This window comes from Oncorhynchus clarkii, chromosome 10, assembly GCF_045791955.1.
Source record: "Oncorhynchus clarkii lewisi isolate Uvic-CL-2024 chromosome 10, UVic_Ocla_1.0, whole genome shotgun sequence".
In the NCBI taxonomy this organism is placed as follows: domain Eukaryota; kingdom Metazoa; phylum Chordata; class Actinopteri; order Salmoniformes; family Salmonidae; genus Oncorhynchus; species Oncorhynchus clarkii.
This window is the reverse complement of record NC_092156.1, coordinates 55477931-55502433: the sequence shown is the minus strand read 5'-3', so window position 1 is coordinate 55502433 and position 24503 is coordinate 55477931. Positions and strand designations below refer to the sequence as shown.

The window sequence follows — 24503 nt, the reverse complement described above, 5'->3', positions numbered from 1 at the left end:
GTGTGGTACAGAGAAACGGGAAGACTGCTCACACACACACACACATACGCGCGCGCGCGCGCACACACAACTGTACCTCCAGCACCATTATCCCCTCTAACCGTCAGTGATGTGTTAAACCTCGAGACGATCAGATCCAGCCAGGGGAACTGTAGAATGAAACCAGTAGCCCGGGCCGACACATTTAAAAAACAGATAGATAGACGGAGAGCCCTTCGGCTCTTACCAAGACACAGCGAGGACTCTGATTCTCTATCATAGCAGTACATCGCACACACGCACTCGTGCACAAAGCAAGCTGAGACAGTCTCTGTCATGGCACTACATCACACCACTGTCTCTATAGCCAGCCTAGGGAGAGGGAAACGACTCTGCTCCCAGCACCAAGCTATGCTCTCGGTCATAACTGAACGCCTTCTCCAAAAGCACGTTTAAAAGCTGAGCTGTAGCCGTGGATTTGTGACTGTGCCGTAGCACACCGTTTCTGACCGAGGAATGACTGAGCGTGAGTCTCACATGGGGACACTGCTTTTGGGCAGGGCCCACAGACCTCTGGTCTAAAGGAGTGCACTAGATCGGGAACAGGGTGCCATTTGGGACACGTGCGGGATGAGTTGAGCTGCCATCTCTCGGTTGGTTGACTCACATCTCAGCGTACCTGGAAATGCCTCTTAAAACATCGCCATGGAAAAATAATTTCGGAATTCAGGGGAAATTCTTAATGTCTTTTAGTGCCTTCTTAAACCTCCACTAAGTTTGGGTACTTTTGGGAAGTGGCACGTCTTTCAGGGAGTGCTTTTTTACCTTTCTTAGAAGGAGACCTCTTAATAATGCATACGTAGAGTTTTGACAGGAAATCCATGATAAGTAATGTGTTACACTCTCAGTCGGAACTGTTGGGTCACGCAAGTTGCACTCTTCGAGGGGACTGGCTTCACATGAAATGTACGTCTTTATATCAAGAAGGTCTGTCTATCAAGGCTTTATGGTGTGTGAATAGAATACGCGTAGACATATTGAATGAAGCCCATGCAATTTAAAGCCTCAAGGTTGAACTTTCAAATCAACACACATCTTATGCCCACAATAATGGTATGTGACGATTCATTTGAGTGTGTTTCATTAAATATTCAGCCTTCGTTCGGATATTATCTTGAGAGTGATTTCAAACAAAGTGACAGTACCTCACACTTTTCTAATCAATTCCAATACTGCTTCAAAACAAATAAGTTTAGTATCTTAGTCAAATTCTGCAGGTTTACTATGTTTATATGTAGCATGTCCTAACAAGTTCAGCATTTCCTAAGCAATATAACATTTCTTAACCAGTATCTCACATTTTCCTAACCAATATAACAATTCCTAACAATTATACAGCATTTCCTACAGTATATAACGTTTCCTAAACAGTTTACAACCTTTCCTAACCAATATACACCTTCCTAATAGACACACACCTTCCTAACCGTCCTAATATTGAGTTGCACCGCCCAATTTTGCCCTCAGAACAGCCGCAATTCGTCAGGCCATGGACTCTACAAGGTGTCTAAAGCGTTCCACAGGGATGCTGACCCATGTTGACTCCAATGCTTCCTACAGTTGTGTCAAGTTGGCTGGATGTCCTTTCGGTGGTGTACCATTCTCGATACACACAGGGAACAGTTGATCGTGAAAAACCCAGCAGCGCTGCAGTTCTTGATGCAAACCGGTGCAGTCCATGTCATGGAAAGAACAGGTGTCCTTAATGTTTTGTTTACTCAGTGTATAACATTTCCTAACCATAACATTTTCTAGACAATATATAACATTTCCTAAACAGTACACATGTCCTAAACATTATACAGTATTTCCTAAACAGTCTACAACATTTCCTAACCAGTATATAGCACTTCCTGACCAGTATATAACATTTCCTAACTCACCCGTCTCGTTTTCAGGAGCTGAAAGACCCCCAGTGCCGGGACGAAATGGCAGCGGCACGCGGCGCCCTGAAGAAGAACGCCACCATGCTCTACACCGCCTCGCAGGCCTTCCTGCGCCACCCGGACGTGGCGGCCACGCGCGCCAACCGCGACTACGTCTTCAAGCAGGTGCAGGAGGCCATCGGGGGCATCAGCAGCGCCGCCCAGGCCACCTCGCCCGGCGACGAGAAGCACGGCCACGCTGGCATCGGCGAGCTGGCCGCGGCCCTCAACGAGTTTGACGTGAGTACCGTAACCGATTTGGCTCTCCTCAGCCCCCGTGATGAAGTCGGAAGCGTTGTGTGGAGTTCTACGGTGTCTGCAAGGCTGTGAGTCTGGCTGTGGTCTATTTCTAAGGCCGTGCCCAGGTGGGTCCCAGGCAGTGGTTTCCGTTTCCTCCCCTTCCTCTCTCTGTGCTCTGTGGCTACATCACAAGTATTAGCCTTGTATCCATGTGTTCTCCAAAAGGGCAACCGTTCTGGCCAAGCGTCTTTGAAACGGATTCTTGTATTGTATTGATGCTTTTTTGGGCAGACACGTTAGAGTGTTTGACAGTTGTCCAGAGTACTTTACACTTGATTTACTCTACGGTACAGTACACCCATGGACTTGCACAGAGAGACAGAACAGTGAATGCAGCTGACTAGCATTACCACTGAATCCATCCACTGATATACTCTCACATTCCGTCACCACACTCCCCCAAAGCCTTGAAAGATCTGGATTCAGAGAGACTTTTGCCCTCTTTTTCAACAAACTGCTTGGGTTGTCTCTGTTGCCTCTGCTTTCATAATAGATTGCTTTGACACCCTTTTCATGACGTACGACGTGATAAGGCTCTATTTGCAACCGCAGCCAACAATTATATCAGACCATGAATTATTCAACTAACATTTGCAAAGGGAGAGAGAGTCACAGAGGCACACAAACACTAACGCACGCGCACACACACACACACACACACACACACAGACACACAGCCAGACAAGACACACAAACACACTTCCGTTTCCCACCTCAGGTGTGTGGGACTGACTTTCCCAAATTCATCTCTTCAGTCTTTTGATTCCCCAACACAGCCTGCAATACCATCACGTACGTATTGCATATCGTCTGTTATTTCCTGTGTGATGATATGATTTACAGTAACTTTGACAGATTACTTAATTCACCTTGCGTACGGGCTGAGCATTTCTAAACGTCGCTATTGGATCAAAGGATTACTCTGAGGCAGGTAATTTACAAGCTGAACAAATGGCACCTCAGCAGATAAGTCCGTGTACATTATTGTGTATTGTCCTATCTAGTGTACTACTTTTGACCAGAGCCCTACGAGCACCATATAGGGAACAGGGTGCCGTGAAACCCTGCTGTTTTCATTCATCTCTGTATGTAATCTTTCATTTAACCTCCCTTTCAGTACACATGTTTTCATTCATCTCTGTATGTAATCTTTCATTTAACCTCCCTTTCAGTACACATGTTTTCATTCATTTCTGTATGTAACCTTTCATTTAACCTCCCTTTCAGTACACATGTTTTCATTCATCTCTGTATGTAATCTTTCATTTAACCTCCCTTTCAGTACACATGTTTTCATTCATCTCTGTATGTAATATTTCATTTAACTTCCCTTTCAGTACACACACTGGCAGCACTGGAGGAATACATCAATTACAAGGATATTCCTAAATATTATTGCTAACTTGTACAAAGAAGTGGCGTCAAACGGTGGCAAATACCAGAATTGTTTCTGCTGCTTAGAGAAATATGACTAAATGCTCCCACCTAGTGGCCGACGACTGTAAATACACATTTGACTGATCACAGCGGATTGAATTCAGAGCAGTGCCCATCTCAGACTAGGAGTGCTGATCTAGAATCAGAGCGACTGGCTGTCTGTCATCATACTGACTATACATGGACTGAAAGTTAACCGTTCTTATGATTCCATTAAAATGCAATTCAACATTCTTCATTAGATATGTTGTCATATATCAGATTCTCTTATCCAGAGCAACAAGAGTTAAGTGCCTTGCTCGGCAATTCAAACCAGCAACCTTTTGGCTACTGGCCCGACTTTCTTAACCACTAGGCTACCTGCCAACCCCATTTAAGTTACATACTAATAAGGAAATATATTTCGAGGGAGAATATTGAAAAAGTAATGATATCTAATGTCATTGGTTTGATTGATTGGGCATGTATTATTGTCATTGTAGTTCGAAGCGTGGCTTTGAATACATTAGCAGCTATTAAATGCATTTTTGGTTAATCTGATAGTATTCCGTGTTATGAGTGTATTATGCCTGAAGTGTAAATTGGTTGTGCATGGGACCTGTAGTAGGCTGTAGTGCAACAAAAACACATCACTCGTGTGTTATCCTTTGGCTTGGCTAGCATACCATGTGGTTTGTGGTCCTCTTTAAGGTGTCCTCATGCTTCCCACCCTAAACGGTTCGGAACAGTTTATGCATATACTATGACGACATTTTTCATGATTTGTTTATTTTATGGCTGTCTGTGACTACATTTGTCTCAGAGGTAAGCCGAAGTTTGAAAGCTAAGTCCACGCCTCTACGTCGGTGATTGGTCAACAGTAGGGATTCTTCAAGTCTTTGCTGTCATTCAGCGAGAGACGACTCGTTTTCATGCACGTTTTTCAAGGGAACCTAGAATGCAGATCACAGGAGGCTGCTGAGGGGAGGACGGCTCCTAATAATGGCTGGAACGGAGCAAATGGATTGGCATCAAACACATGGAAACCATGAGTTGGATGTATTTGATACCAGTCCACTTATTCCGTTCCAGCCATTAACATGAGCCTGTCCTCCCCAATTAATGTGCCACCAACCTCCTGTGATGCAGACACCTTTACAGGGCATGATGTGCTGTAAATAGACCATAGGTAGACCGATAGCTGAATTTCATTTGTATTATAGTGACCCCATGTGGCGAAGTTGAAAATTGCAAGCTTGTCACTCAACACCTGCAATGTAGGTGAGGGTAACACTTGCTTAGATATATCAAATGCAAAGCCTAAACATCACATTGAATGTGTTAAACATTTTCCAAATGGTGGTGAATATATAGCCTGGTCCCAGATCTGTTATGGTGTTGTACAGACAACTCGTGTGGTCATTGGCTATACAGAACAAACAGATCTATAAGTCTGGATATACATGATCGACATCCGAGATGACAGCTGTAAAGTTTGGCGTGTTGGCAGTGTTTTAATTTACGATTTTATATATAACATTTATAGATACTGGCCCTTTTTGTACATCATGTTGATGTCCTTTCAACAAGGTACGCGGTTTTAAACAGAAGATCAGGCTCAAAGACCAGATTGGCACAAAGCATTTTGGCCACGGGAAATAAACCCTATTTAACACGTTCGTAAATATCCCAGCTGGCACAGTCCCTCCAAAAGGGCGATTAAGGTCGGAGGTAAACGCCAAATAGATGGTGGAAACCTGTCACGCCCTGACCTTAGAGAGCTTTTATGTCTCTATTTTGGTTTGGTCAGGGTGTGATTTGGGGTGGGCATTCTATGTTCCTTTTTCTATGTTTTGTATTTCTTTGTTTTGGCCGGGTATGGTTCTCAATCAGGGACAGCTGACTATCGTTGTCGCTGATTGGGAACCATACTTAGGTAGCTTTTCCCCGCCTATGTTTTGTTGGTAGTTGTTTTCTGTTTAGTGTTCTGCACCTGACAGGACTGTTTCGGTTTCGTTTATTCACTTTGTTATTTTGTTCTAGTGTTCAGTTTAATAAAAGCCATGAACACTTACCACGCTATGCTTTGGTCCGATTCTTCCTCATCAGACGATGACGACCGTTACAAAACCTCTTAATTACTCTATCTGTTACTGTCTGCACATGTTCATCAGTTCCCCGGCCCATTTTCTAGTGAGGAATCCATTAGAGCAGTGGCATGCTTACAATGGAGAAAGACAGAAGGGTAGGAGCCCTCTCTTTCAGGTATGCATAATAAACAGAGAATTTACAGAACTTGATCCTGACAACCAACCTAATCCTCTTGCTTCCATCTGCTGTCCGAGCGCGACATGGGGACCAGGCAAGGATGCCGAGTGAGGCCCCGGACTAGACAGTCTGTTGTGCCGAATGGATGTGGAACGAAACGGGGTTAGGGGCAGAGGACCTGAAAGGCAACCCCTAGGTCAGATGGCAGGGCGAATCCTGGATGGAGCTTCAGTGCAGCGATTGGACTGCAGAGAGTCAACACTCATCTCAAGTGAACAATTTTAGCTGACAGTTTCAACAGATGAGGAGTACTTGACACTAGAGAATGTGTTTCCCACGAGAGGGCGACCCATCCTTCATCTCAACGTTAGAAGCCTTCGCCTACACTCCGGTAACTGTAAGGTGGGAGGGCTTTGAAACATGGCTAGACGGTTCGATTAAAAAACGCTGAGATTGAAGTTGTAAATGATGTAGGAATTAGAAGAGACTGCGATCGCGAAGGCGGGGGAGTTTGTATTTATGTAAGATCAGATATTGGGTTCAACTATAGATCAGATTTAAGCCCTGACTTAATTAACTATAGATCAGATTTAAGCCCTGACTTAATTAACTATAGATCAGATTGAAGCTGTGTGGTTGGACATTATATTACCAAAATGCAAACCCATTATAGTAGGAACCTGTTACAGACCACCAGAACAGCATAAGGTTTATGAATTGTAGGAGGAGACTTGTTCAAACTGTACAGATTTTGGTAAAATCAAATGTTATTGTTAATGGTGATTGTAAATGTAATACAGACATGCTCAAAAAGGAAAATGCAACTTTTTAAAGCTCTTAAGAATTGATGTAATCTGTTTTCTTTACACCAGCTGATTAATCAGCCCACCAGGGTCTGTCCTTCTACCCAAACCATCATTGACTTCGTGTCGGTGTCGGATAGATCAAAGATATCAAACAGTGGGGTTGTAAACTATGGGCTCAGCGAGCCTTGCATCATTTTCTGTACAAGGAAGGTTCATAAAACTGTTTTTAATTGTCATAACTCAAAAAAAAATAGGTCTATGAAGAGCTATAGTGCAGATGTTTTTGTTCATTGTTTGAGCAAATTGGACTGGTCTGCCTTATTAAAATGCAATGAGGTGAAAAATGCCTGCAGCAATTTTAAATTATTGTTTTTAGATGCTGTAGACAAGGAGGCTCCAGAATTTTTTTTTAGAACTAAGCAAAGAACAGAACCATGGATAAACAATAACATTTTAAAGGCAATTAAGCTTAGATATGAACGCTTTGTAGAGTTCATGAAATCCAGGGCAGATTGTATTATTTATAAACATTAAGAAATTAGGTTAACAGGATGATAGAGAAGGCCAAGAAAGATTATTTTAATGTCAACATATTTGAGAATGGCGTGTGAAGCTGTTTGGTTACGGTAACAGATTCAAGCTCAACGTCTTAGCTTGGACTTTGGAGGAAAGGTCACATCAGGCAAGACTGTGGTTGCTGCAGACAGTCTGAATAGCAATTTTACGACTATAGCTAATACATTAGTTAGAGTTACCTTGTCAGTCAGATTGTTATGGGGAAAGTCAAGTCCAGCAGTGTTGCTCGCAGCAGGGGATTCAAGTCGGGGCAGCAGGGTAGCCTAGTGGTTAGAGCGTTGGACTAGTAACCGGAAGGTTGCAAGTTCAAACCCCTGAGCTGACAAGGTACAAATCTGTTGCCCTTGAACAGTTAACCCACTGTTCCTAGGCCGTCATTGAAAATAAGAATTTGTTCTTAACTGACTTGCCTAGTTAAATAAAGGTTTTTTTAAAAAAAACTTTAAGTCTGAGTCAACTGTGCTAAAGAGGCTGAAAGAACTTGACCATTCCAAATGAACTGGCCTTGACAACATTCCTCCTAGATTCCTAAAAGAAGCTGCGGTAATTATCACCCCTGTGTAACTCACGTTGTGAATCTGTCTGTTGAACTAGGGTGTTTTCCCAGTGAACTAAAATGTGCAAGGGTCAACAACAAAAAATAATAAGTTAGATCAAGGAAACTATCGGCCTGTGTGTCTTTATCGAAGGTGATGAGCAGATTATATTTCCTTACATAACCTGCCACAGTATATGAGCTCCAATCTGGCTTTAGGAAATCCCATTCCACCCACACTGGCCTAACTGACGACTAACTGACGACATCAGGAAGGAAGTAGGTGGAGGGACGTGTTGTGTTATGTTATGCTAGATCTCCAAAAGGTGTTTGATACAATGGATCATGAGATTCTGTTACTCAAACTAATAGCAATGGGCTTTAACGACTTAGCCGTAAAATGGGTTAGCTCTTATCTGCGAGGAAGAGAACAGATGGTGGATGTATATGGGACCCTGTCTAAACCAATAAATCTTGAACTGCGGGGTACCCCAAGGGAGTGTGCTGGGTTCACTTTTCTTTCCGCGTATATAAATGATCTGAAATCTGCCTGTATATTTTTCCTCTATGCAGATGGTTCTGCACTGTTGGTTTCCCACAAAGACATAAAAGTGGTTGAGAAAGCTGAGCTTCTGAATGTCAGCAAATGCCTATATGACAACAAGGTGTCACTTCATCTTGGAAAAACAGAGTCCATATTGTTCGGGTCCAAAGGGAAACTGAGAAATCCCCAAATGTTAAGGTGGTAGTAGGTGACATAACAGCAAAATACGTTGCATCCTGCAGCACTAACTCCAAAAAATTTTGGGACACTAAAGTCCATGGAGAATAAGACCACCTCCTACAGCTGCCCACTGCACCGAGGCTAGGAAACACTGTCATCACCGATAAATCCATGATAATCGAGAATTTCAATAAGCATTCCTCTACGGCTGGCCACGCGTTCCACATGGCTACCCCGGCCAACAGCTCTACACCCCCGCAGCAACTGGCCCAAGCCCCCCCCCCCCCCCCCCGCTTCTCCTTAACCCAAATCCCTACAAATCAGCTGGGCTAGACAATCTGGATCCTCTCTTCCTAAAATGATCCGCCGCCATTGTCGCAACCCCTATTACTAGTCTGTTCAACCTTGCTTTCGTATAGTCTGAGATTCCTAAAGATTGGAAAGCGGCCTCGTTCATCCCCCTCTTCAAAGGGGGAGACACTCTAGACCCAAACTGTTACAGACCTATCTCTATCCTGCCCTGCCTTTCTAAAGTCTGTGAACAAACAGATCACCGACCACCTCGAATCCCAACGTACCTTCTCCGCTATATGCAATCCGGTTTCCGAGCTGGTTACAGGTGCACCTCAGCCACGCTCAAGGTCCTAAACGATATCATAACCACCATCGATAAAAAACAGTACTGTGCAGCCATCTGGCCAAGGCTTTCGACTCTGTCAATCACCACATTCTTATCGGCAGACTCAGCAGCCTTGGTTTCTCTAATGATTGCCTCGCCTGGTTCACTAACTACTTCTCAGATAGAGTTCAGTGTGTCAAATCGGAGGGCCTGTTGTCCGGACCTCTGGCAGTCTCTATGGGGGTGCCACAGGGTTCAATTCTCAGGCCGACATTTTCTTTGTATGTATCAGTGATGTCGATCTTGCTGCTGGGGATTTTTTGATCCACCTCAACGCGACGACACCATTCTGTATACATCTGGCCTTTCTTTGGACACTGTGTTAACAAACCTCCAAACGAGCTTCAAAGCCATACAACACTCCTTCCATGGCCTCCAACTGCTCTTAAACGCTAGTAAAACTAAATGCATGCTCTTCAACCGATCGCTGCCCGCACCCGCGGCCCGCATAGCATCACTACTCTGGACGGTTCTGACTTAGAATATGTGGACAACTATAGTTTTGGAAAGTCGGTTAGGACACCTACTTCTTGCATGACACAAGTCATTTTTCCAGCAATTGTTTACAGACAGATTATTTAAATTATAATTCATTCTCTGTATCATAATTCCAGTGGGTCAGAAGTTTACATGCACTAAGTTGAATGTGCCTTTAAACAGCTTGGAAAATTCCAGAAAATGATGTCAGGCTTTAGAAGCTTTTGATAGGCTAATTGACATAATTTGAGTCAATTGGAGGTGTACCTGTGGGTGTATTTCAAGGCCTACCTTCAAACTCAGTGCCTCTTTACTTGACATCATGGGAAAATCAACAGAAAAAATGTAAACCTCCACAAGTCTGGTTCATCCTTGGGAGCAATTTCCAAACGCCTGAAGGTTCATCTGTACAAATAATAGTACGCAAGCATAAACACCATGGGACCACGCAACCGTCATACCGCTCAGGATGGAGACGCGTATTGGCCGTTCAGCAAGGAAGAAGTCACTACTCCAAAACCGCCATTAAAAAACAGACTACGGTTTGCAACTGCACATGAGGACAAAGATCATACTTTTTGGAGAAATGTTCTCTGGTCTGATGAAACAAAAATAGAACTGTTTGGCCATAATGACCATCGTTATGTTTGGAGGAAAAAGGGGGAGGCTTGCAAGCCAAAGAACACAGTCCCAACCGTGAAGCACGGGGGTGGCAGCATCATGTTGTGGGTGTGCTTTGCTGCAGGAGAGCCTGGTGCACTTCACAAAATAGATGGCATCATGAGGATGGAAAATTATGTGGATATATTGAAGCAACATCTCAAGACATCAGTCAGGAAGGTAAAGCTTGGTCGCAAATGGGTCTTCCAAATGGACAATGACCCCAAGCACACTTCCAAAGTTGTGGCAAAATGGCTTAAGGACAACAAAGTCAAAGTATTGGAGTGGCCATCACAAAGCCCTGACCTCAGTCCTATAGAAAATGTGTGGGCAAAACTGAAAAAGCGTGTGTGAGCAAGGAGGCCAACAAACCTGATTCGGTTACACCAGCTCTGTCAGGAGGAATGGGATGAAATTCACCCAATTTATTGTGGGAGGCTTGTGGAATGCTACCTGAAACGTTTGACCCAAGTTAAACAATTTAAAGGCAGTGCTACAAATACTAATTGAGTGTATGTAAACTTCTGACCCACTGGGAATGTGATGAAAGAAATACAAGCTGAAATAAATAATTCTCTCTACTATTATTCTGACATTTCACATTCTTAAAATAAAGTGGTGATCCTATCTGACCTAAGGGAATTCTTACTAGGATTAAATGTCAGGAATTGTTTAAATGTATTTGGCTATGGTGTATGTAAAATTCAGACTTCAACTGTACCTCATCCCCATGTTTGTTTTTTGAGTATTCCTACTTGCACATCCTCACCTGCACATCTATCACCCCAGTGTTAATTGCTAAATTGTAATTACTTCGCCACTATGGCCTATTTATTGCTTTTAACTCCTCTCTCCATTTGCACACACTGTATATAGATTTTCCTATAGTTGTAACGGTTTTCTAGGTGTGAAGGAGAGTCGGACCAAAATGCGGCGTGGCTATTGAGATTCATGTTTAATGAAAAAACACACTAAACACAAACAAAACAATAAACGTAACGAAAACCAAGCCTATACTTGTGTAAACTAACCCAGAACAAGGACATCAGGACACTAAGGACAATCCCCCACAAAACACCCAAAGAATATGGCTGCCTAAATATGGTTCCCAATCAGAGACAACGATAAACACCTGCCTCTGATTGAGAACCACTTCAGACAGCCATAGACTTCACTAGAACACCCCACTAAGCTACAATCCCAACACACCACATACAAAAACCCATGCCACAACCTGGCCTGACCAAAATAAATGAAGATAAACACAAAATACTTTGACCAGGGCGTGACAATAGTGTTATTGACTGTACTTTTGTTTATTCCATGTGTAACTCTCTGTTGTTGTTTTTGCCGCACTGCTTTGCTTTCTCTTGGCCAGGTCGCAGTTGTAAATGACAACTTGTTCTCAACTGGCCTACCTGGTTAAATAAAGGTGAAATAAAAAATAAGTAAACTTAGTTAATTATCTTGGATGTGTGCTAGATAACCATCTGACAGGGGAGAGCATGGCACAAAAATGTATCTTCAAAGTGAACCGGAAAATGTGGTTTCTGGCTATATCCTCCAAAGAACTCGATAAGAATGCAATGGTGGCATTGGCAGGGGCTCTTGTTCAGTGAATTCCAACCGCTCCCTCTACTGTGCCAATGTTACCTTCTCTGCAAAGGTACATGTTATGGTAATTCGATCTACTTTGCTTTTTATGTAAAACAGTTTGGCTTTCAGAAAGCAAAAAGAGCAAAGCTAATTTGATTCCAGTAGGTAGGCAACAGTTAAATGAGACAAATTGCCCTCTGCCAGTCAGTGTGTGCTCCCCTGAAGCTGCTCGTTCATGATTGATTCCTGCTACACTATACCACACAGCCCCAGCCTGTGGACGGAGACACTATATGTTAGGCAATGCAACGGCTGGACACACATACACGAAGAAACACACACACACACAAACACGTACACTCCTGTAGGACGATACACAGGTCGTAGGGTTCATGCACGTCCATGCGCAAACACACACACACACACATCCACAGTGCACACACATTGATTTCAGTAATGAAACTCTTCAGGAGATGGGTGTGTGTGATGACGGGGTCGATCAGTCCTGGTCTGCATCCCTAATGGCACCCTATTCCCCATCTAGGGACAACCAGGCTCTGGTCAAAAGTAGTGCACTTTATAGGGAATAGGGTGTCATTTTGGTGTCCTCAGACTGGGTCAGTTTCTGTCTTGTTACCTCGGTGGACTGGTCTGGACCGAACTGGACTGGGTTGGACTGGGCTGGACTGGGGTTAGAAGGGATGGAGGGATGGATGGAAGCGGAAATAGGCCCAGCCAATCTATTCACAAATGAGTGAAGCAATCTAAAGGGAAGGCTGTTTGTTGATGTGAAGGAGGATAGCTGTGTAGTTTGTGTATCAGATATATGATTTAGTCAAATGTATGTTGAGAGAATATTATATTTAACATTGGACACAATGTAGAAAGCATTGGACACATTGTAGAAAGCATTGGACACATTGTAGAAAGCATTGGACACATTGTAGAAAGCATTGGACACATTGTAGAGAGCATTGGACACATTGTAGAAAGCATTGGACACATTGTAGAAAGCATTGGACACATTGTAGAAAGCATTGGACACATAGTAGAAAGCATTGGACACATTGTAGAGAGCATTGGACACATTGTAGAAAGCATTGGACACATTGTAGAAAGCATTGGACACATTGTAGAAAGCATTGGACACATTGTAGAGAGCATCGGACACATTGTAGAGAGCATTGGACACATTGTAGAAAGCATTGAACACATTGTAGAGAGCATTGGACACATTGTAGAGAGCATTGGACACATTGTTGAAAGCATTGGACACATTGTAGAGAGCATTGGACACATTGTAGAGAGCATTGGACACATTGTAGAAAGCATTGGACACATTGTAGAAAGCATTGGACACATTGTAGAAAGCATTAGACACATTGTAGAAAGCATTGGACACATTGTAGAAAGCAGTGGACTCCGGTAGCCTTTGGTCTTCACTCTTACTTTCTTCAATTTTTCAATCCAGCGTTTACTTTGTAATTGCATTTTGCATCAAAACACCCCCCCCCCCCCTTCCCTCCAACACCTACCACCTGATCAAAACACCCCCCCCCCCCCCCCTTCCCTCCAACACCTAGCCCCTGATCAGAACACCCCCCCCCCCTTCCCTCCAACACCTAGCCCCTGATCAGAACACCCCCCCCCCCCCCCCTTCCCTCCAACACCTAGCCCCTGATCAGAACACCCCCCCTTCCATCCAACACCTAGCCCCTGATCAGAACACCCCCCCCCCCTCCCTCCAACACCTAGCCCCTGATCAGAACCCCCCCCCTTCCCTCCAACACCTAGCCCCTGATCAGAACACCCCCCCCCCCCCCTTCCCCCCAACACCTAGCCCCTGATCAGAACACCCCCCCCCCCCCCTTCCCGCCAACACCTAGCCCCTGATCAGAACACCCCCCCCCCTTCCCTCCAACACCTAGCCCCTGATCAGAACACCCCCCCCCTTCCCTCCAACACCTAGCCCCTGATCAGAACACCCCCCCTTCCCTCCAACACCTAGCCCCTGATCAGAACACCCCCCCCCTTCCCTCCAACACCTAGCCCCTGATCAGAACACCCCCCCCCCCTTTCCCCCAACACCTAGCCCCTGATCAGAACACCCCCCCCCCCTTCCCTCCAACACCTAGCCCCTGATCAGAACACCCCCCCCTTCCTTCCAACGCCTAGCCCCTGATCAGAACCCCCCCCCCTTCCCTCCAACACCTAGCCCCTGATCAGAGAGAATGTAATATGTCAGACGACAGAGCATGTCGCATGCTTACACTTCCTCACCTCCCCAGGCCAAAAGAATATTCATCACTCACAGAACCAACCTGCACTCCAGTCCAGGGGATGGTGTCTAATGAAAAACACGAACAAAGTACATCTCTCCTATTATTTTAGATCAAATATCCTTATTTTATTACTCCATCTATTACTCCACCTTTTCTAATTTCTGCGAACTCCTTCTCTACCAAAGCTAATGAATCCCACACAGTGACCTTTGGAGAAGGAGCAGGCAAATGACACTGCTCTGCAGTAGAAGTTAGCCAAGCTATATTGAATGTATTGTTAGTCTGTGTGTATTCAGTACCGCCTCTCTGCGTTGACTCTTTGGAACGGGTATCAAACTTTTGCGTTTGAACGACGAGTTGAATTACATTTTTTTGGTATTTAGTATCGATATCCCCTGTCCCACAGAGTAAGGCCTGCAGTGGCCTGTCAAGGTCGAGCCATGACCAAACCTTCCCAAATTAAAAAGGGCTGGTTGAGCTCTTTTAAAATAACATAGCTCCGTTCTCTCCCCTCTCCTCTCCTCATAGGAGCACACAGACAGACAAAGGTTAGCTGAGGTTATTGAGCAATGTGACACTCAGACTAGAGCTGAGGCTGGAGAAGGAGAAGGAGAAGGAGGAGGAGAAGGAGAGGGAGAAGGAGAGGGAAAAGGAGGAGAAGGAGGAGGAGAAGGAGAAGGAGAAGGAGAGGGAGAAGGAGGAGAAGGAGAGGGAGAGGGAGAAGGAAAAGGAGAGGGAGAGGGAGAGGGAGAAGGAGAGGGAGAAGGAGAAGGAGAGGGAGAGGGAGAAGGAGAAGGACAGAAGGAAATGAAAGGGCAGCTTATGAATAAGACTCCTCCTGACAAAACACTTTTAACATGAGAAGGTCAACTCAGGACATTTACTGGTAGCTACCTGAACCCGAAAGATCCATTCATGTCCTTTTAAATCATTTTTTTTAACCTTTAGGTTGTCCGATTTGAGGTTCAAATACATCTTTCATGAAGGAGAACGTACCTTTTAGGCTATCAACCTCAAATGACCCTTTGACTCCCTGATGAGAAAGCCGTGGGTATGGTGAGGGAGACCTGTTGGCTCCTCCAAAAGGCCAAAGCCGTACTTCATAATATGTTTAGAGAAGGGAGGAGGGTTGATTGATTTTATTTGACAGCCCCTATGTATTGCACTGGTTTTGTCCAGAGTCCTATTGGGGGGGGGGGGGGGGGGGGGGGAGATACTGGAGACTTCAGCTCGCACTCATATGTCCATAGACCATAGTAGCTCACACTAGTGAGCCCAGCCACAGACCCACAGTGGGTTGGGAGAGCTGGCAGACTCTGATATGCTATACTAGCTAGCTAGCTATGAACCGGGAGTTCATTAGGTCTGCTTCATAGGGGACTGGCTGGCTGGCTAGCTGGCTGGCTGGCTGACTGACTGACTGGCTGGCTGGCTGGCTGGCTGACTCACTGACTGGCTGATGGGCTGACTGGCTGACTGGCTGACTTCTGTGATGACTGGGACTAGCCAAAGTCACACACACTAACGTTGCCTGCGCATGCAAACATTGACAGAGAGACCTACAGTATAGATAGACAGACAGGCAGACCGGCAGACATACTCTCCCCTCTCTCTATCACTGTCCCTCCCCATCTCTCCGGCCTTGTGCTGCATTGAGCTACTGTACTAGCACACAGAGCCTTTTAAATATTGGCCCTCGGGGCCTCTGTCTCCCATTCAGATGAAATGGAACACCTAGAGCCATCGGCATTTGGATTGCAGAACAGGGCTAGCCGTGAATCACTGTTTGAGTCCCAAATGGCACCCTATACCCTATTTCCTATTCCATATATAGTGGCGTACGTTTGGCGAAATGGGCCATGGTCAAAAGTAGTGCACTGTATATTGAACAGGGTGCCATTAGAGACACATCCATTATGTACACACAGAGCTAGAGTGAATATGCAACATTACAGCAATAATTACTCTTGGTAATGTCATGCAGTTAGTTGAAAGCTAACGCACGCGCGCGCGCACACACACACACACACACACACACACACACACACACACACACACCAACGGGTAACGACTCTGGTAGAGTACTGTGCTGGTAGGGATCTGACTGTCAAGCCAGGATACAAAGCAAGCTTCTTCCTTCGACCTGTTTGGTTGTACTGCTGTCTTCCCGTTAGTTGATATGAGCGGAGTTAGATGAGGAACGATGCCTCGGTCGGCGCCCTGCAGAGCTCTTTAATGTAATTGCATTTCACATCAAAATGATTGCCTCAAAGCTCCCCTCAGTCAATCCCTTTTACCCTTCTAGTAGCAAATGAGATGAGACTCTGGCTTTTGAGCTGCTGGACACACACACACACACACACACACACACACACACACACACACCAAACCAAACCAAACCAAACCAAACACACACTCACACAAACACACGCACACACACAAAGAGACGCATGCACACACACACACACACACACACACACACACACACACACACACACAACTATACACTTGGACGGGCTCGTGGTGATGACTGGAGCGGAATCAGTGGGATGGTTTCAAACACATCAAACGCATGGTTTCCATGGTTTCCATGGTTTCCATGGTTTCTATGTGTGTGATGCCATTCCATTCGCTCCCTTCCCGGACATTATTTTGAGGCGTTCTCCCCTCAGCAGCCTCCATTGACACACACACACACACACACATTTGGACATCTATTAATACGGCAGGATCGTCCGGCGGTCGTCCTTTACGTGTCACATTGGCTTTGCTGCTATCAGACGTCTGTTTAAATCGTGTTTGACCCTCTACTTGAAGTGAAAAGGCAGAAACAGGAGCTTCCACAGTACAGCCAGTACACCAGTAGGGGGCATTGCTGTATCACTTTTCAATCCAGTATTTTTTTAAATCCCTTTTCCAGTGGCTTCTTTCTTAACTGCTTAGAGAGAGAGAGAGAGAGAGAGAGAGAGACAGACCAGAGAGAGACAGAGAGCGAGACAGACGAGAGAGAGAGCGAGACAGACCAGAGAGCGAGACAGACGAGAGAGAGAGCGAGACAGACCAGAGAGAGAGAGAGAGCGAGACAGACCAGAGAGAGAGCGAGACAGACCAGAGAGAGAGAGAGAGAGAGAGCGAGACAGACCAGAGAGAGAGAGAGCAAGACAGACCAGAGAGAAAGTATGAGACAGACCAGAGAGAGAGAGAGAGAGAGAGAGAGACAGACCAGAGACCAGAAAAAGAGAGAGAGACAGAGAGAGAGAGATAGAGAGACAGACCAGAGACCAGAGAAAGAGAGAGAGACAGAGAGAGAGAGACAGAGAGAGACAGACCAGAGACCAGAGAAAGAGAGGGAGACAGATAGAGAGAGCTGGAGATAGAGAGAGATAGACCAGCGAGAGAGACAGACCAGAGAGAAAATACGAGACAGACCAGAGAGAGAGAGAGAGACAGAGAGAGACAGACCAGAGACCAGAGAAAGAGAGAGAGACAGAGAGAGAGAGAAAGAGAGAGAGACAGAGAGAGACAGACCAGAGACCAGAGAAAGAGAGGGAGACAGATAGAGAGAGCTGGAGATAGAGACAGATAGACCAGCGAGAGAGACAGACCAGAGAGAGAGAGAGAGAGAGAGAGAGAGCCTGCCCTACACCTCTAGCTAGTAGTGTAGCATTAACGAGATGTAGGCTAGGGTACATAACTCCTGGTGTTTGATGTAGATGTTATTGGTCTATTTAAAAAATTAGGACGCCTTTAGGTATTGCAAAATGATTTGATAAAAACATTGAATTTGGTCTTTACTGCTGTAGCCCATAGAAACACATTGAATAGCACATTCATAATGTGTTACTTAGATTGACACACGAGACTCTTACAGATGAAATGCTCCACCGCTAGCTAATTGCTAGGTGCTGCTGAGCTGACCAAAGATAATACTGTTGGTCTTCAGTGGGTGTGTTTTGTGTTTGCGTGTGTTGACCCCTGACCTTTCGTCTGGTGGCTAGTGGATACTTTCTCATTCAGCCTTTTCTCCAGCTACCCACTGAGAGAACCCAGTCAGCATTCCTTTCCTCTCCTCCCTCGTTCCCTCCCTCCCTGAGCCGGCTGGAGAGGCACTTCTCTCTCTCTCTCACACACACACACACACACACACAGGCTCCTGCGTACGCGTGGTGCAGTGCCGTGGAGCCTGCGGCAGAGATCCAAGTCAGTCTGGATTATTTGACGTGTGTTGCTGTTGTTTTCATCTTTACGTCCTCCCGGCTGTTTTCTGTTCAGATACTTTCTATCTGATGTGTAGGTGTGAGACATTATTTTCTACCTGCCATGCTGTTCTTTATCTGTCAGTGTGTGTGTGTGTGTGTGTGTGTGTGTGTTTGGGGCATTCAGTGCAGCATCAACAATGTACTTACCTACATAAATGCCTCTATACAGGGTATATATACACTGCTCAAAAAAATAAAGGGAACACTTAAACAACACAATGTATCTCCAAGTCAATCACACTTCTGTGAAATCAAACTGTCCACTTCGGAAGCAACACTGATTGACAATCAATTTCACATGCTGTTGTGCAAATGGAATAGACAACAGGTGGAAATTATAGGCAATAACACCCCCAATAAAGGAGTGGTTCTGCAGGTGGTGACCAGACCACTTCTCAGTTCCTATGCTTCCTGGCTGATGTTTTGGTCACTTTTGAATGCTGGCGGTGCTTTCACTCTAGTGGTAGCATGAGACGGAGTCTACAACCCACACAAGTGGCTCATGTAGTGCAGCTCATCCAGGATGGCACATCAATGCGAGCTGTGGCAAGAAGGTTTGCTGTGTCTGTCAGCGTTGTGTCCAGAGAATGGAGGCGCTACCAGGAGACAGGCCAGTACATCGGGAGATGGGCAACAACCCAGCAGCAGGACTGCTACCTCCGCCTTTGTGCAAGGAGGAGCAGGAGGAGCACTGCCAGAGCCCTGCAAAATGACCTCCAGCAGGCCACAAATGTGCATGTGTCTGCTCAAATGGTCAGAAACAGACTCCATGAGGGTGGTATGAGGGCCCGACGTCCACAGGTAGGGGTTGGGCTTACAGCCCAACACCGTGCAGGACGTTTGGCATTTGCCAGAGAACACCAAGATTGGCAAATTCGCCACTGGCGCCCTGTGCTCTTCACAGATGAAAGCAGGTTCACCCTGAGCACATGTGACAGACGTGACAGTCTGGAGACGCCGTGGAGAACGTTCTGCTGCCTGCAACATCCTCCAGCATGGCCGGTTTGGCAGTGGGTCAGTCATGGTGTGGGGTGGCATTTCTTTGGGGGGCCGCACAGCCCTCCATGTGCTCGCCAGAGGTAGCCTGACTGCCATTAGGTACCGAGATGAGATCCTCAGACCCCTTGTGAGACCATATGCTGGTGCGGGTGGCCCTGGGTTCCTCCTAATGCAAGACAATGCTAGACCTATTGTGGCTGGAGTGTGTCAGCAGTTCCTGCAAGAGGAAGGCATTAATGCTATGGACTGGCCCTCCCGTTCCCCAGACCTGAATCCAATTGAGCACATCTGGGACATCATGTCCCGCTCCATGCACCACAGACTGTCCAGTAGTTGGATGCTTTAGTCCAGGTCTGGGAGGAGATCCCTCAGGAGACCATCCGCCACCTCATCAGGAGCATGCCCAGGCATTGTAGGGAGGTCATACAGGCACGTGGAGGCCACACACACTACTGAGCCTCATTTTGACTTGTTTTAAGGACATTACATCAAAGTTGGATCAGCCTGTAGTGTGGTTTTCCACTTTAATTTTGAGTGTGACTCCAAATCCAGACCTCCATGGGTGGATAAATTTGACTTCCATTGAAAATTTTTGTGTGATTTTGTTGTCAGCACATTCAACTATGTAAAGAAAAAAGTATTTAATAAGAATATTTCATTCATTCAGATCTAGAATGTGTTATTTTAGTGTTCCATTTATTTTTTGAGCAGTGTGTATATATACTTACAGGGATCCTAGCACCCTAGCCTTTTATCCACATCCATTATGTTCCATAACTGGATTGCACTAGCCTAGCGTAGCAATGAATCCTATTGAATCCTATTGAATCCTATTGTAGCAACTGTCTGTTACTGACTGACACACACACACACAGACACACGGCACTCTAAAGAAGACAGGTCTTAGGGGAGATCTGATTCACTCTGTCTGTGTAGGACAGCCAGTCACAATAGTCAGACGGGAGTGTGTGTGTGTGTGTGGGATATTATTTCTATTGGTGGATAAAAAGACGTCTCTCAAATTAGCAACTGGTGCCTGACATGGTGAACCTCATAAATACCACCCTGCGAGGTGACAGTGTAGTATGTCATGCCGCAGTGTCAGGTGAGAGAGGGATGCTTAGGAGGGTGCGTATGTGTGTGTTTGTTTGTTTGTGCGCGTGTAATAGTAACAACATCATCCCCTCCCCTCACTCTCTGTCACTCAGTAGGGAGTGTGCCTCGTTGCCAATACCCACCAAGGGGAAGTGATTAGGGAGGTGTTTGGATGTTTTTGTCATGCAGATTTTGAAGGGGGTTTGATTATGGAATAGTCTGACTGTGGAACAAATCTGGTGTCAGGTTTAGGGGCTGTGTGTGTGTGTGTGTGTGTGTGTGTGTGTGTGTGTGTGTGTGTGTGTGTGTGTGTGTGTGTGTGTGTGTGTGTGTGTGTGTGTGTGTGTGTGTGTGTGTGTGTGTGTGTGTGTGTGTGTGTGTGTGTGTGTGTGTGTGTGTGTGTGTGTGTGTGCTCGCTCGTGCAGTTGTTCGAACGTGTGGCTCAGTTGGTGGGGCAAGGCGCTTGCAATGACAGGGTTGTGGGTTCGATTCCCACGGGGGACCAGTATGAAAAATGGATCCACTCGCTACTGGAAGTCCCTCTGGATAAGAGCGTCTGCTAAATGACTAAAATGTGTATCCCTCTATCTCCGCGTGAGCAGACAGGAAGGTAGGAATGGTTCAGAGGAAGTCTGAGTGAGCAGCATACTTAGTGGAGAGGCTTTTCCAGGGAGTGTGGGTGCCCGGTGTTTGTTGACGTTCTGAGAGGCTCGCCGTGCCGTCCTCCACCTCTCCGGCAGAGACCGTGGCAAAGGAGCGAGGCTGCAGTGCTCTAATGTATGTAGATGTATTCCAATGCTGAGGAATATTTTCCTGGTAATTGCTGTATCAATCTGTGCACTCTTCACTATCCTCACCGTCTCCTGTCTGTCTCTCTTCCTTTCCAGTTTTCTTTCGTCCTCGCGGTTTCTCTCCTCCTTGATCTCACTCTCTCTTCTTATCACTTTGCCTTTTTTTCCCTTCCTTCCTTCTCTCTCGCTCTCTCTCTCTCCCCCCCCCCTCTCAATCTAGCTTTTCTCTCTCTTGCTTCCCGTTCCGTCTCTCTCCCTCTCTACCACCCTGTCTGTCTCTCTTCCTTTCCAGTTTTCTTTCGTCCTCGCGGTTTCTCTCCTCCTTGATCTCACTCTCTCTTCTTATCACTTTGCCTTTTTTTCCCTTCCTTCCTTCTCTCTCGCTCTCTCTCTCTCCCCCCCCCTCTCAATCTAGCTTTTCTCTCTCTTGCTTCCCGTTCCGTCTCTCTCCCTCTCTACCACCCTCTCCTCTCCTTCCCTCTCCCTCTCCCCCTGCCCTCCCTCTCTCCCTCTCTTCCCTCAGAGCAAGATGAGCCCTCCCTCTCTCTGACTCACACTGCTGCCTGGGCACCTGAGCATGTGGGTGTTCTGTTCTGAACACCTGAAATGGCCCTTTATTGCCTGTAGAAGAAAACTGGCAGGAGAGAGAAGAAAATTATGTCCTTTCCACTGATCACTGTGATCTGTAGCGCCTCAGAACACATGAGATACGTTTAGAGGTGTGTGTGTGTGTGTGTGTGTGTGTGTGTGTGTGTGTGTGTGTGTGTGTGTGCGTGCGTGCGTACACATACATGTATGCAGACACACGCAGAACAAGGCGTACACACATTCACACCTACACTCATGACCACCTGTACACACTGAACACACACACACACACACAAACTCAACACAACACAAGCAACCCTTACAAACTCCCCATCCCCACCTCACAGACCCCTCTCTAGATCAACAAGTATTCTCTATACTATCCTCGGCCCAGCTCCGGTCGATACTCAGCAGCCGAGCCCATATCCCCAAGGTGTGCTGCTAGATAAGGAGGTAGTGGGCCGTCGGCGGCCCGATTGACAGGCATCCTGCTGGGCTCGATAAAACTCCACTCCACCACTGATTCCCACCTCCACCAGGCCTCCCGCCAGCAGACACCCACCTCTTAATTACCACTGATAGGAGACGTGGCCTGACAAATGCACACGCGCCAACAAACGAGCGCACTCACATACACACAAGCGCGCAGGTAGATAGCCACGGTAAGGTAGACAGAATGCGCTAGCAAGTGCGCGTGCGCACACACACAAACACACGCACACTCTCCCCCACCGACACACACATACACACCAGTCAGTTTATCTCATTCTCCTCAGACAAATGCACCTGTCAGATGGCAGCAATATGAAGAGGCAGTAGACCAGCTGATGAGTAATGAGACATGACCAGAGGAGATAGAGTAGTGTTGGTTGTTGCCTCGCGGCTCGCCAGATAATTAGTGTGTGTGTGTGTGTGTGTGTGTGTGTGTGTGTGTGTGTGTGTGTGTGTGTGTGTGTGTGTGCGTGTGTGTGTATGCGCGTGTGTGTGTGTGTATGCGCGTGTGTGTCTGTGTGTGTGTGTGCGCGTGTGAGAGAGGCAGTAATGTTAATCAGCCAGGTAGAGTGTGGTAAGCGGACAACATAACCATGGGACCATTAGTGCACAGTCAGTCTACATGGATCCCGCCAATATCGATCCATACTGATCCCTCTCAACCTTCTGTATTGTCTGGACCCATGATGCTCAATCTGCGGTCTCTCTCTCTGCAGAACACCGGTGTTCAGCCCAGGCTACCCGTGGACCCTCACGGCTCTCACGATGTGTTACCAGACGCTGTTTGTGTTAGCTATGGGTTGTCCGTGAACTGGGAGAAGCAGCTCCGACGTCACTGTTGAAGTGGTAACACCATGCTTGAAGGATACCTTTAAACTTCATCCCTAACCTCTACGGATCGCATTTATAACTGCCGCGTCGTGTCACATGGTACCATGCGTTGAAGGCTGTCTAGCGCAGCAGGCATGTAAGAGACAGAGCACGGTTATTTCCCTCAAGTTAGCATAGCATAACGTAGCTAAGCGTAGCATTGCAAAGCATATCATAGCATAGCATTGCATAGCATAACAAAGCGTAGCATTGCATAGCATAACAAAGCATAGCATAACATAGCAAAGCATAGACATTGACTCGGCCATTGGGGAACCTCTCCCTTGTTCTGCCCTAGTCTTGACTTGTTCCCACATTCGGACCACATTGTCCCTCAGCAAGAACACATCTGTATATCAACTAGAAGTACAGACTCAGATCCTATACAGCGTTTTTCCCCACTTCATTCCGTCTCTTCCTTCCCTGCACAAAGTGCTTGGGAGAGCAGGTTTTCCAGTTGGAGGGTGGGCGCATAGAGAGAATGGTCTCCTTCAATTAGCCATCTTAAAAGTCAAGGTTGTTCCTACCACACTCCAGGTGCATCTGCCCACTGAGGTTGTTCACACAGTGTGCACACACACACATATAGTCACACACACTGAGCCAGGATGATAGTTAAGTTGAGACCCATGGCTTTGGCTAAACTCTAAACACTGTTCTCAGATCAGGCGTTTGGCAGGCAGGAGGCAGGTACAGAGCGTTTCAGTGAGACACACACAGTGAGATGGAGAGGAGACAGTGTTGTGGCGTCCTGCTCATGGCATATACAGCTGGTTTTGGCCGCTCGTCCAAAGCTACTTTGAAAAGTTTTTGATGCCGGGTTTCAACAAACAGACATTCTTCACACACACACACACACACGCGCGCATGCGCACGCACACAGAGCTTGGAGTCCTGGCATAGGGTAGCGTATCCTCTGCTCATGGTGGATACGTCTGCCGGCTCACTGCCCAGGGATTTGAGACAAAACCAAAACAGGACAGATTACAAACGGCCGAGCTCAAATTCCTATCTCCATGTCACTAAGCTCCTTCGCTCCAAGTTTGCATTGTAGACGGAGGCAAAACACCTTGTTTCCTACTAACGGGAAACAAAATGTGCAGTCCTCTGTACCGGGGGAAAAAAA

At 46.3% G+C, this 24503-nt stretch overlaps 1 protein-coding gene across 1 annotated transcript in view; it reads left to right on the top strand.

Moving 5' to 3' along the window:
* Positions 1-24503, top strand: part of LOC139418798 (catenin alpha-2-like) — a 628002-nt gene that overhangs the window by 133357 nt on the left and 470142 nt on the right. The window contains exon 5 of the mRNA XM_071168509.1: positions 1938-2204. Within this exon, the coding sequence (XP_071024610.1) occupies positions 1938-2204 (267 nt within the window). The remainder of the gene's footprint in view (positions 1-1937; positions 2205-24503) is intronic.